General features: G+C 45.9%; 1 protein-coding gene across 1 annotated transcript in view; it reads right to left on the bottom strand.

Moving 5' to 3' along the window:
* l3mbtl4 (L3MBTL histone methyl-lysine binding protein 4) overlaps window positions 1-12,996 on the bottom strand; it is an 80,834-nt gene that overhangs the window by 40,523 nt on the left and 27,315 nt on the right. Inside the window, exons 13-16 of the mRNA XM_083674986.1 lie at window positions 12,087-12,201; window positions 10,044-10,155; window positions 4,574-4,750; window positions 3,334-3,486 (exon numbers count right to left, since the gene is read on the bottom strand). Of these exons, the coding sequence (XP_083531112.1) occupies window positions 3,334-3,486; window positions 4,574-4,750; window positions 10,044-10,155; window positions 12,087-12,201 (557 nt within the window). The remainder of the gene's footprint in view (window positions 1-3,333; window positions 3,487-4,573; window positions 4,751-10,043; window positions 10,156-12,086; window positions 12,202-12,996) is intronic.

The raw sequence follows: 12,996 nt of genomic DNA, 5'->3' as shown, positions 1-12,996 counted from the left end.
ACACACACACACACACACACAAACACACACACACAAACACACAAACACACAAACACACACACACACACACACACACACGTTGATGATTTCGTATTATTTCTTCCTCTCACGGGGTTTTTCTCTGTGATTGAAAATGGAGCTAGCAAACACGCATGATTAACAACATGACGAGAGGAGGGCAGGAAGGTTGGGACGGCTTAGGAAATCACTCGAGGATTAATCAAAGATTCATTTTTAATTGAATCATTTAATTGAAATTAGATGAAATGACGGATGAATGCTGATTGTGTACGGAAAATCTTCATATATAGAAAATAAGCCTGTCGTAAATCCCTGATGCATTACCGCACTGATAAAACATGGAATGCAGCATGAAACCCTACGGGGTTAACTCAGCTGTTTGAAGAGGAAGCCTATCTTGTGTAAGGTCCAGTCAGAGCCAGAGAGTGATAGTTGTGCCAGGTATGTTTTAAGCGGTCCTAATTTTAGGCTGGACTCTCTCCTCCTTTTTACATTTTTACGTAACTGTAGGCTTACATAATCTTTAAGGCATGCATGAATCTTTCACAAAAGGCTTAATGGTCTCTCCTCCTCTTCCACCTCCACCTCCACGTCTAACCTACCTGCCGTGTCATGTTCTGTATGAGAGAGAACCGTACAGTGTCTGACAGGTACACTGGGGGCATAGAACCTACCTGCTCTATGCCATTACCGTGACCTCTCTCTCTCTCTCTCTCTCTCTCTGTGTGTACAGTGCCTTCGGAAAGTATTCAGACCCCTTCACTTTTTCCACATTTTGTTGTGTTATAGACTCAATTTTAAATAGATTAAATTAAAAGAATTTGCCATCAATCCATACTCCAGAATGACAAAACTCTTAAATGAGCTAAAATGCAACAAATCACTCAATAAGTTGAATTGAGTCCATCTTAATGCAAGGATAATAGTTCATGTAATTTTGGAATTAATATCTGTGTTGTTATAGGGTCTCTGATTTGCATAGGAATCAATTACACATTGTGTAGATCAGGTTGTCATTACAAACTGAGCAAATGGAGAGGAACAAAATTGCTCAGGAATGTGACCCTGAGGCCTGGGGAGACTTAAAAAAATCTACAAAGTTGAATGGTGGAGAGGAAAAAGCCCAGTTGATGGGACATCATCTCAGTCACTCTACAAAATTGGTCTATAACCAAGTGGCCAAAAATTATCCCTTAATGGAAAATAATCTATTTTATATCCATAATTGTGTTTGCAACAATGGATTCAAGTGATACAGCAAAGAAAGTGGCTGGAAATGTGTTTATTTGGTTTTACTACAAAGCATTAAGTTTGGTGCAAATCCAGCACATGCAATGCAGTTTCCACATCATCTCTTGTGTGAAGAATAGTGGTAGCTGCATCAAGTTATGGGTATGTTTGTCACCGGCAGAGACTGGGGAGAAATTTGCTGAGTTGGTAGTGACATCCTAATCTACACAGTGTGTAATTGAACTATTATCCTTGCATTAAGATGGACTCAATTCAACTTATTGAGTGATTTGTTGCATTTTAGCTAATTTTAAGAGTGTCATAGCAAAGGGTCTGAATACTTATGTACATGAGGTATTTCTGTATTTCAATTTTAATAAATTTACTGAAATTTTAAAAAAAGAAACGTGTTTTCGCTTTGTCATCTGGCGTATTGTGTGTGGATTGATGGCAAATTCCTTTTAATTTAATCCATTTCAAATTGAGTCTATAACACAACAAAATGTGGAAAAAGTGAAGGGGTCTGGATACTTTCCGAAGGCACTGTATATCATTCTCTCTTTCTCTCTCCCTCCACCTCCCTCTCTCTCTCTCTCTCTCTCTCTCTCTCTCTCTCCCTGTACTCTCCCCGTCTGTCTCCCCCACTCTCAGGGGACGTGTTGTATCTGTGGCTGTGAGGGAAGTAGTATTTGCATTTCCATTAGGTTTAGAATAGTGAATCTGGGCAGGTCCTCCCACACTACACCAGTAGTGACAGGGAGGTTTTAGTGCGTTAGACTGCTGTAGTGTGAATGCAGTAGGAGAGGAAGCCATTCCATCTGTCTGCACTCTAGAATGCATCAGAATATGGTTATACTCTAGGTGTTTTGTGGCTGTATCTGGCTCGACTAATTAATTTATTTATTTTTTGTATATGCTTTTCAGGCATTTCTGCTTTATTGGGATAGAGACAGTAGAGACTGACAGGAAGGGCGGGTGAGAGAGAGGAGGGGAACCAGAAACCTTCAGATTATGCGGTATGGGCATTAGTGTGCTACACCACTACGCGCCTCGATCTGGCTGGATTTTAATCAATGCTGCAAATACTGTACTTGCTCTCTACATCTTAAATCATTTGCATGGCCTCATGGAGTATGTTGGATTTCTGCGACCTGGCTAAGCCTTTACTTAAATCAGCCCCTGAGGGATAAAATACAGTTATATTAAATTGTGTAGGATTCTAGAGCCTCCGAATGGGTCTTCTGCTCCGCGTCTGACTGTTCTGCGGTGTGTCGCTGTCCTGTGACTGGGCAGCTGTGAGCGTGTCATGGCGGCCCCCCCGGCTCCTCTGGTTCAGTGGGCCTGCGTCAACACCCTGTCAGCCGCACAAAGAGGACCCCGTGGGGAACGGCTAACAGCCAGGTGTCTGAGCTGTGCCTGTCTAGAAAAATGGCAGCTACAGCAGGGCAGACGCAAGAGAGGTGTGGCTGAGACAGTGGTTGTCTGAAGAAAAGGGGGGGGGGGGGAACTAGGGGTGGGGGGGGAAGGGGGCACAGGTGGTGTAAAGCCAGCTTGATTGGGGGTGGGATGGGGGGGATGCACAGGTGGTGTGAAGCCAGCTAGATTGGGGGTGGGGGGTGGGGGCACAGGTGGTGTAAAGCCAGCTAGATTGGGGGTGGGGGTGGATGGTGGGTGGGAGTAGGCACAGGTGGTGTGAAGCCAGTTAGATTGGGGGTGGACGGTGGGGGGGGGGAGGGGGCACAGGTGGTGTTGTATGATGAGGTCTGTAGATGCTTCATATATTATTGAGAGGGGGAGATTAGACTTGGAGGTGGCACTGAAATCCCTTTGGCAAGAGGGCTGCTGTTCGGAGGGCTATACGGATGACAGTATCTCTCAAATAGGGTCAAACATTTTGTTGTAATGAATCCCAAAGACAGAAACAGTAATTCACAGGTTATTACTGTGCAATTACCATTTACTACGTGATTTTCTAAGTAAACACATGGCCATTTCTATGCTGTAACATACGAGTGCTACATGTAATCCCGAAGGGGATTGATCCAGCTCTACGGTATCAAAGTAAACGGGTAAGTACTGTACCTGCAGGGCAGCCTGGGCCTCTTGCCCAGGGGTGAGAGCAGCTTCTGTCCCTGAGCCTGAGCTTCCTCCCTCTCTCTCTTCACTAGTGGGGTGGTTGGGGGGCGGCCCCTCACACGACCTGCTACCCCCTCGTAACCCGCCGACAGTATAGCTCTGTGGGTGGAGGGGAGGGGGGGGGGAGGGTGGGGGGAGGGAGGGTGGGGGGAGAGGGAGAGGAGGGGGAGAGGGGGGATGGTGAGGGGAGGGAGAGGGGACGGTGAGGGGAGGGAGAGGGGAGGGAGAGGGGAGGGAGAGGCGAGGGGGAGGGGAGAGGGAAGGGAGAGGGGAGGGAGGGGGGAGGGAGAGGGGAGGGAGAGGGAGGGGTGGGGAGTAGCCTTAGTAAGCTGAGAAGACCTGATATTACAACAACACAACAGCTGTTTATTAATCATTAGACATCTGATCACATCCGACACATCAAAGGCCCATCCCGCAGGATTATAGCGCAGAGTTGATAATTGAGTTGGTTTTATATTAAAACCCATCACGGCCTCCTTGGCGATTACTTCTGACGTGCGTCGTCCTGCGCTCTGGCTCGCTGCCACGGAGACGAACCAGCTCATCCCGAGAAGGCCCAAACAACGCCGCCCAATCCCCTCTGAGACGAACCAGCTCATCCCGAGAAGGCCCGAACAACACCGCCCAATCCCCTCTGAGACGAACAGTACAGTAAGCCGATCGCCACCATCGCTGCTGAGTCGACGTTTTAAGTGCACATCGTCTGAGTGCTTATAATATCTGTGTGGACATTGAGAAATGCTATTTGCTCCCTCGTTCCCAAAGCAGAGCAAACACTATGTGCTCTCCAATGGATGACGGATACGCTCGGTTTGAATAATAATTGATATTTGCAGAGCGCACACATTTCCGCCGCTATGCTTCTAAGTTAAAACAGTAAAATGTCATATAACAGTCCTTTTATATATATATATATATATATATATATATATATATATATACACACAACATAATATATTTATATATATGCCATTTAGCTGACGCTTTTATCCAAAGCGACTTACACTGCAGTGAGTGCATACATTTCTCAGTACATATGGTCCCAGCGGGAATCAAACCCGCCTTGCTCTACCAACTGAGCCACAGAGGACCATCCGTTCAGTGTGGCGTCCTCTCAAGTGCCTGGATGTGTCAGCGACAACCATCACTCCCCCCCCCCCCCCCCCCATCACTCCCCCCCCACCTGGTCTCCATGTGTGTGTCCTGGGGCTTGACGTCCTCCCCGTCCTCAGTGCACAGCCTCTTGGTCTTCTGGACAAAGTGGACGGGGACAAAGGTGATCTGCTTCTCCCCTCCCAGCCTGTCTGGTAACACCACCTCCTTCTTCATGTTGATGTCCGAGTAGGGACAGCCAAAGGCACTAAGGGGGGGGAGAGGGAGAGATAGAGGGGGAGGGGGGGGAGAGAGAGGGGGGAGAGAGATAGGAGAGAGAGGGGGCAGAGAGAAGGGAGAGAGAGAGAGAGAGAGAAAGATAGAGGGGGAGGGGGGGGGGGAGACAGAGGGGGAGGGGGGAGAGAGAGGGGGAGAGAGGGGAGAGAGAGAGAGAGAGATAGGTTCATTTGGCCAAGGCTGTCACAGTGCATCAGTACAGCACAGCCTTCAGAGTGACTGAAGTGCACGTGGAGAAAGCCATGGAGTGTTAAACTCACCCTCTTGGGTTCCGGCAACAACAAACAGGATACAGCACAGCGCTATTGTCTGGCTGCTCAGGGTAATCAATTATACATCTCTGGAACTTTGCTGACACAGAGCACTTTTCTTACAATTAAGTTCAACTTTAGAAATTCAGTAGCTAGCTTTCTCCCTCTCTCTCTCCCTCTCCCTCCCCCTCTCTGTTTCTCCCTCTCTCTCTCTATTTCTCCCTCTCTCTCTCCCTCCCCCTCTCTGTTTCTCCCCCTCTCTCTCCCTCTCCCTCCCCCTCTCTGTTTCTCCCCCTCTCTCTCCCTCTCCCTCCCCCTCTCTGTTTCTCCCCCTCTCTCTCCCTCTCTGCTTCTCCCTCTCTCCTCAGATCCACTCTGGACCATGACTCAAGCTACATCAGGGACACCAACTTTCCATACAATAATAAGACAAGAAACCTTGAAATGAACATGAAAAATAAATTAAAATTAAAATTAAAAAATAAAAATAAAAATGTGGAGGCGGAGAAAAACAACAACCTGATGAAGGACTAAAAGAACAGAACAAATGAAGTGTGAAATTTAGAGAAAGCTTCCATGTTTTTCCACTTATGGTGTGTGTGTGTGTGTGTGTGTGTGTGTGTGTGCGTGCGTGGATTGTATAATTGAGCAGATGGAGCACTTTTCATTTGGAGATTAAAAGGGTTGATTCTGGATTATCTATGCATTTAACTTGCAGCAGTGTTGTCGATCGATGGGTGTCTATTTTGTTTTTTTAAAAATGTTTACTAGCAGTCCATTGAAGCTAATTCGATTTTTAAGACCATCACTTTGACGTCAAATGAAAAAGTAATGTAATCCATTACTTTTGCGGTGGAACTTATTTTTTGGGTCGAAGTACGCATTACTGTGTCCCTCCGCATGGCAGCTGTGGAGGGATATGTTGTAGTTACACCCTCAGGCTGAGAAAGTATCGCAGGCCACAACATATCGCTCTCCAGCTGCTGTGCGAACAACTCCTCAACAAACAACTCCTCAGTCACTGGCCAGAGCTGAAGACCATATCTTCATGCTTCATTACAACCTATGAGCCCAGCTCCCTCCCTCCCTCCCTCCCTCCCTCCCTCCCTCTACACATCATAAGCCTGGTCCTGGATCTTACGAGAACGCGTTTCACTGTGAAACTACTGTGTTAACAGGACTAGATAAGACTAATCAATCTTACAGCCGCAGGGAGGGAGTTCTGTGTGGAGGAGGCTGAGGAACCTCAGCAGTGTTGAACCAAGAAGGATAAGACAGGCTAGCTACATTCTGAGGGAAAAAGGTGCTAGTTACGGTAGTAGCAAAAAAGGGTACTTCGTGAGAAGGTTCCATGTAGCACAGAAGGACTCCATCTCCCAGCAGGTGTAGCTCTTCAGAACCTTCACAGTAGTGAAGAACCCTCTCTGATGTACCAAGAACCATAAATAGTTATTTGTGTGGAAACAGTTTTTACATAAAGCTGTCACACATGACAAAGAACCCTAAAAGAACCATTTTTTTTCCTAAGGGTGTCACTCATCCCATTTCATCATCCAAGAACAGCTAAAAAGAATGAAACAAGTTAGGATGTGTATATTGCTAAGCTATAACAACATGTTGCAATAGATCAACCTTACATCCTTCACCTCTACCTGGGGACTGACTAAACCCTGACACAGGCCAGGAAAACCCATTCATATGAGCATATTATGTGCATTCTGATTGAGAGGAAGTGTGTTGTCAGCAGAACAGAGGCCACACTGCTTCAAGCCCAAGACAAGAGAATGTATGTTGACACTTGCTCGCTGGCGAATCACCAAGCGTCCTCGTTGTTTATCACCGCGAAATGAGGCATGATGGGAAAGTAGAACACTGAGGACTGAAGCGGGGGTTGAAGAGATCAGAAATAGACCGAAGAGTCGCGGAGAGGAGTGAAGCTAAAATTACTGCATTCACAGGGCTGGGTCTCTGAGCTGCCCTTTCCTCTGCTGCAGATGGTGAAAAGATCAAAATCAATTGGGTTTGGGGAGAGGGTCAGGTTGTTCACAGTGTGTTCAGTCAGTTAAGCTCTGAGGCAAGAGGAGAAGTAGGCACTTTCAATTCAAATGTTGTTGCCATAGGAATGACCAGATGTTGTGCTGCGTCATACAGCAACTAACAACCAACGGCTGTCCTATTAACGTCTACAGAATATTAAGACAAGGCCAAAACATTTCAGGAAAATGGACGATCACAAAACGGATGTCAATAACATTTACATTCATATTGGACGATGTGTTGCGTAATAATAAGAATAATAACACATGACTGGAGTAGCTGGCTATGAGCTTAAATACTCCTCTCATAACAAAACCTGGAAGCTAATAATACCAAACTTCAAAGTTCACACCAACATTATAATTCACCTTCACTTATTACCAGTAATGGCTTTGGAATTAAAAATAATACTTTAATAACAGGCATTGAGGCAGCCACAGTGAGCGAGACGGGAGAGAGTACGCAATAGCTTTCAGCTTCTGATTTTGAGTTTTAACATGCATATCAAATTATGTTTTTATTACCATGCCCTTCTGAGTGACTGCACACAGCTCTGTGTGCGTGTGCATGTGTGCGCGTGCGTCTGCATTTGTGTGTGTGTGTGTGTGTATGTTTGTGTTTGTTTGTGTGTATGCTTTGATTTGTTTACTGTAATAGGCTGGCCTACAAGTCTGAACTCCCAACAGCCTCTATGCCATCATAATCATTTACTCTGATAAATAGGGCCATTAAAAAGCCAAAGAATATGCCACAATAACAACCTAAACTACACTGCTTCCTCGCGTATGGGAAAAGAATCCCGGGGAAGAGATTGCAGAGTGAACCTTGTAAGTCAATGATGACAAAGGAATGGTATGGTATTTCTATGTTAATTCATGCAAATGAGATGCAAATGAGGTGCTAATAAAGTTGGAAGTGTTCCGTTTCGAGAGCTGGGAGACGGTCTACTGCATTACGAGTCAGGAGTCACTTTGTAATCATAGAATGTCTTTCACGGGGATCTGAATGTGCCTACTGGAGACAACTGTGAGTGTGTGTGTGTGTGTGTGTGTGTGCGTGTGTGTGTGTGTGTGTGCGTGTGTGTGTGTGTGTGTGTGTGTGTGTGGGGCTGGGGGTTGGCGGGGGATGTGCATGCTCTCCACTCTCTTTCCATTCAGAGTTGATTACATCCTTGGAAAAGGTGAGACGCAAAAATAGAAAAGGGAGGAATAACATCCCAAGTCAGTGAAGGAGAGAGAGGAGAGGAGGAACGAATAGAACGATAGGCTGTTATCACCACATTATACTGTTATCACCACATTATACTGTTCACAACATTATACTGTTCACAACATTCTACCACAAGAGTAAAAGAGGTTAATCTCCTTTACAGATTGACTTCGACATCTGGCTGTGTCAACATTTACAACAAATTAATCTTCGTTCGGATTAAAAATTGCCAATCCTAATATTAAATGAGTTGCTTTAATAAAAAGTCCAAAGACACATCTCCCAAATCACAACACCGCACCAACTGCCATAATCACACACTGACAGTTCCAACCCAATGCTGTGGATAGCAGTGAGTTCTGAGGGAAAGTGACTCAGTGGTGAGGCAGCCAGACATGAACAGGCTAATGCTCCTCTGGCCTGGCAGACAGGCAGTCTTGGCTGTGAAAGGACACCGGTGCAGAGGGGAGTCTGCCAGATCGGCCAGCTCTGGCCGCTACTGGAAGGTTTTGGGTCGGCTGAGGGGACCCAGGTGCGGTGCATGTAAAGGAGGCAGACGAGTAGGCAGCGATACCAAACAAAACCATCTTTAGTTGAACATCGATTTGGTAACACCGGATACAAACACAGACTTTACTCGAAAACAAAAGGGAGAAAAACAAAGGCTCCAAATACAGGAATCGGTTGTATACAAAAGGCTACGGACTTAACTTGAAAATAAAGGGAGAGAACAACGCCTCCAAAACAGTGCTCGTAAATTTCAAAGGCTTCCTTTTCCCAGGTGACCAACACACGGTGCACACACTGTGAAGACTGACGGGGAGTGAAGGGAAGTGAGGGTACATAAAGCATCAGTGACAATTAAGTGAGAGAGTGAGAGAGTGAATGAGTGAGTGAGAGGGTGAGAGAGTGAGTGAGAGGGTGAATGAGAGAGTGAGAGAGTGAATGAGTGAGTGAGAGGGTGAGAGAGTGAGTGAGTGAGAGGGTGAATGAGAGAGTGAGAGGGTGAGAGAGTGAGAGAGTGAGAGGGTGAGAGAGTGAGAGAGTGAGAGGGTGAGAGAGTGAATGAGTGAGTGAGTGAGTGAGTGAGAGGGTGAGTGAGAGGGTGAGAGAGTGAGTGAGAGAGTGAGTGAGAGAGTGAGAGAGTGAGTGAGTGAGTGAGAGAGTGAGGCGACACTGTGGGCGGCCGGAGGGAGACACCTAGGGATCGCACTCGGAAGTGCGACCCCATCCGTAACACGCTATGCTAGCTCTACACGACCGTAGCAAGGCCCCAGGATCCACTGAGCGACACACTCGCACTGGGTTGTGTGGAACCACCCAGCTAGAACTGCATTTGCAAAAGCTGCCCTCTATGGCCCACGGATAAGCTTCACCTACTGTAGCATTCCATCCACACCTGCCCTCGCCAGAGGTACAGGAGATAATACCTTCATTACAGGTGAGCCTTCAATGATCTGGGGTTCAGTCCAGAATAGTGGGCAGAATAATAACACAATAAAGAATGAATACTGTGACCTTCCTAGATTCACTAAGCCAAGCTAGAACACCTGTAGCCTCAGGGGTGTGAGGAGGTGTCTTATATGTGGCTGAGCTACAGTCTGTGTGGTAATAACAGGCCCTACAGTGCCTGTAGTGTCCTGTGTATTCTGCACTTGCTATTATCATGTGTTTTACCTGCATTATGAAGGAGTGTCTGACCTGTGATGTCCTGTTAGCATGTGTACTGTATTTGACCCTAGGTGTATTCCACCAGGTGTGTCTTACCTGTGGTGTCCTGTGTATTTGGCTCCTTTGATGTGGCCCACACCCCTGCAGCCTGGAGTGGGACACACCCCCTGGGTCACGGAGCTCTTGAGGTCAGAGGGTCCTGCTTGAGCTGGAGAACACAAACATCCCAACTGTCACATTTAGAATGGAATTGATTTAAAGTGAATGCTTTATTTAACAGTCCGTTTACTACCGGTATTGATTTTTGGGATTCAATATGTAAGTACTTGGTAGCAATTTGTACTTTCTGGTCATTTCTGGTCATTTCTGGTCGTGTAGACAGAAAAAACACTAGTTCTACTCCAGTCAGGTTTGAAAAACACTGCTGCTACCGAGATGAAACTCTATTTGCTTCAGCCTCTAAATGTGTTTACCAAACAGGGAATTGAGAACATTTGTTCCTACACACTCCCAGGGAGACGAGTCCCACACTCTGAATGAGATTACATGCAGTTTTTCCTGCTTGTTTTCTATTGCAACCATTTATACTGTATCTAGAAAACACTTTAGAATTGTCAGGGACGATACATTAAGCAAGCAATCACAGCCAAGATGGAGGAGAGAAGATGGAATTCTGGGAAGGTCAATGCATTTATTGGTCCCGACAGATTCATCTATCACACTGTAGCTAATCTTGTTGAGACCAGCTTTTCCGAGTTTGGAAAGCCTGGGGAAATCCTTTGCAGAAAGTAGCTACAAAGGGGTGGAAACCCGTTTGAAATGAGTGACGCCTTGCAGCATGTCAAACCAATCAAACATCTTGCTTGGGCAGGGCTAAAAAAAGAAAAAATCATAATTCAGTTTTTCCCTCAGGTTTTCTTCCATTTTCTTCAATGTTGCAAGCTAGCATCGGCAACAACTCTGTGCAAAGTCGTCCTACCCCAGATGGAGAAGAAAACACACTAACAACAAACAACCAGGTGTGGGGAGGGTTTGGAACGTAACATCCAATGAAATTGTGAGCGCATTCTCCCATCGCTCTGTCCAGTTCAATCCGAGCCAGATTGGCTAATCTAAAATTCTCCAAAGGAGGCATTTGGAGGTATGGCTACGCAAGACTACACTGTACCACGTGTCAATCATAACCCAGGACTCTACCATGCATTGAAGACGTAGCTTTTTTGTTTGTTTTGCTTTGTTCTCTGTAACATCACTTTAAAATGAAAAAGAAAATCACTTTGAAATAAATATAAACAAATAAAATCTATCACACAGTAAATGTGTTATTGCTATTTTGTTAATACTTTGCTATTTTGTAAATTTCTTGTCAATATTTGCTATTTGTTTTTTATGTCCATGCACCAACCTCACCAAGTCAATTTCCCGTATGTGCAAATATACTTGGCCAAATAAAAAGGATTCTGATTCTGATTCTGATTCTGATGTGTGTTGTGTATCCGAGTATGGCGTATGGTAATGGAGATGTTCTGGAGTGTTGAATGTCTTTGGGTTGTGCCAAGCTCATACTGGAGGAAAGACTGTGCAACTGGATCAGATCACTGCTCTGTGATGTCAGGGAGATCTGCCTCTGAATTCAAGATTCAAGATTCAAAGTGTTTATTATCATATGCACAGTAGAAACATGTTCCCCTGTACAACGAAATTCTTGCTTTGCTGTCCGCAGAATGCCAACCAATGTGAAATATACAATACAAAAGAATATACAATATATACTAAACAAATGTACAAGACAGCAAAATTTAAGGCATAAAATAAAATAGCAGCAATAATAATAATAATAATAGCAGTGCAATTATGCAAACTGGAAAATTGATTGACTGAATCAATACCACAGATCCAATACATGGAGAGGTCCCTGAGTCTATTGGTTTGAGAGCATTGAGGTGAAACAGTTTGCTAAGAGACGGTTAGTGTACACGCTCACGCACGCACGCACGCACGCACGCACGCACGCACGCACGCACGCACGCACGCACGCACGCACGCACGCACGCACGCACGCACGCACACACGCACACACACACACACACACACACACACACACACACACACACACACACACACAGGTCATGAACTCACATAGTGGTGGCTCCAGAGGATGGCCTGTTCGTGCGCACCACCCTACAGGGTGAAGGTCAGGCAGGTCAGAGTCCACCCAAAAATCAAATTTCTCATGCCAGCCGTCAAACCGTATCTGAGAGGGAGAGAGTGAGAGAGAAAGGGGAGTAAAGAAGAGAGAGAGAGAGACCAAATAACTGCTTGACATTCAAAAATACATTAAAATAAAACCATTTTGAAAGGTTCCTACAGTAGCAGAGCACTCCATAAAACATTGAGGTACAGTATATAACCCCGGTTCTCTGAAGGAGATGAGGGCGACATCTCACTATGGGATATGCACCCCTGCATGCCCTATTTGCTGAAACCCTATTAAATCACCCTTGGAACAGGCCGGGAGCACTTTGCATAGCTGATCCTGCCCCAGCCCAGCCTATAAAGGCTACTGCAATGCACGTCCATTTCATTCTGCGAACCACCTCTTCACAAGCCTGTAAAAGCAATCCGGTGAGATGTCTCCCTCATCTCCTTCAGAAAACCGGGGTTACATACTGTAACCCAAAGTTATCTCTCAGTCGACCCTGTTCGACATCTCACTATGGGACATTTGCACAACGCCCCGATTGCCAAAGCCCATACAGAAAACCTGAGTGAGTCCATGGAGATCACCCTACTCAGTTCCAGCGCCAAGGACCGTATGCACCACAGAAAGTGCAGTGACATCCAGGCAGCAAAAGTCTGAGGGGAAGGCCAACTGGCTGCAGCACAAATCCCAGAAACAGAGATGCCCTTGAACAGAGCCCAATTCCTCTAGTGGAATGCGCCCGGACTCCCAAAGGGGGCTGCAGGCTTTTTTTTTTTTTTTTTTGTACGCTTCTCCACTACCCAGTGGGAAAGTGCTGTTTGGATAGTGCCCTACCCACTACGAGGT

Source organism: Argentina silus, assembly GCF_951799395.1.
Source record: "Argentina silus genome assembly, chromosome: 1".
Lineage (NCBI taxonomy): Eukaryota > Metazoa > Chordata > Actinopteri > Argentiniformes > Argentinidae > Argentina > Argentina silus.
Note: the sequence above shows the minus strand (reverse complement) of the source record. Positions and strands in the feature narration are given on the sequence as shown.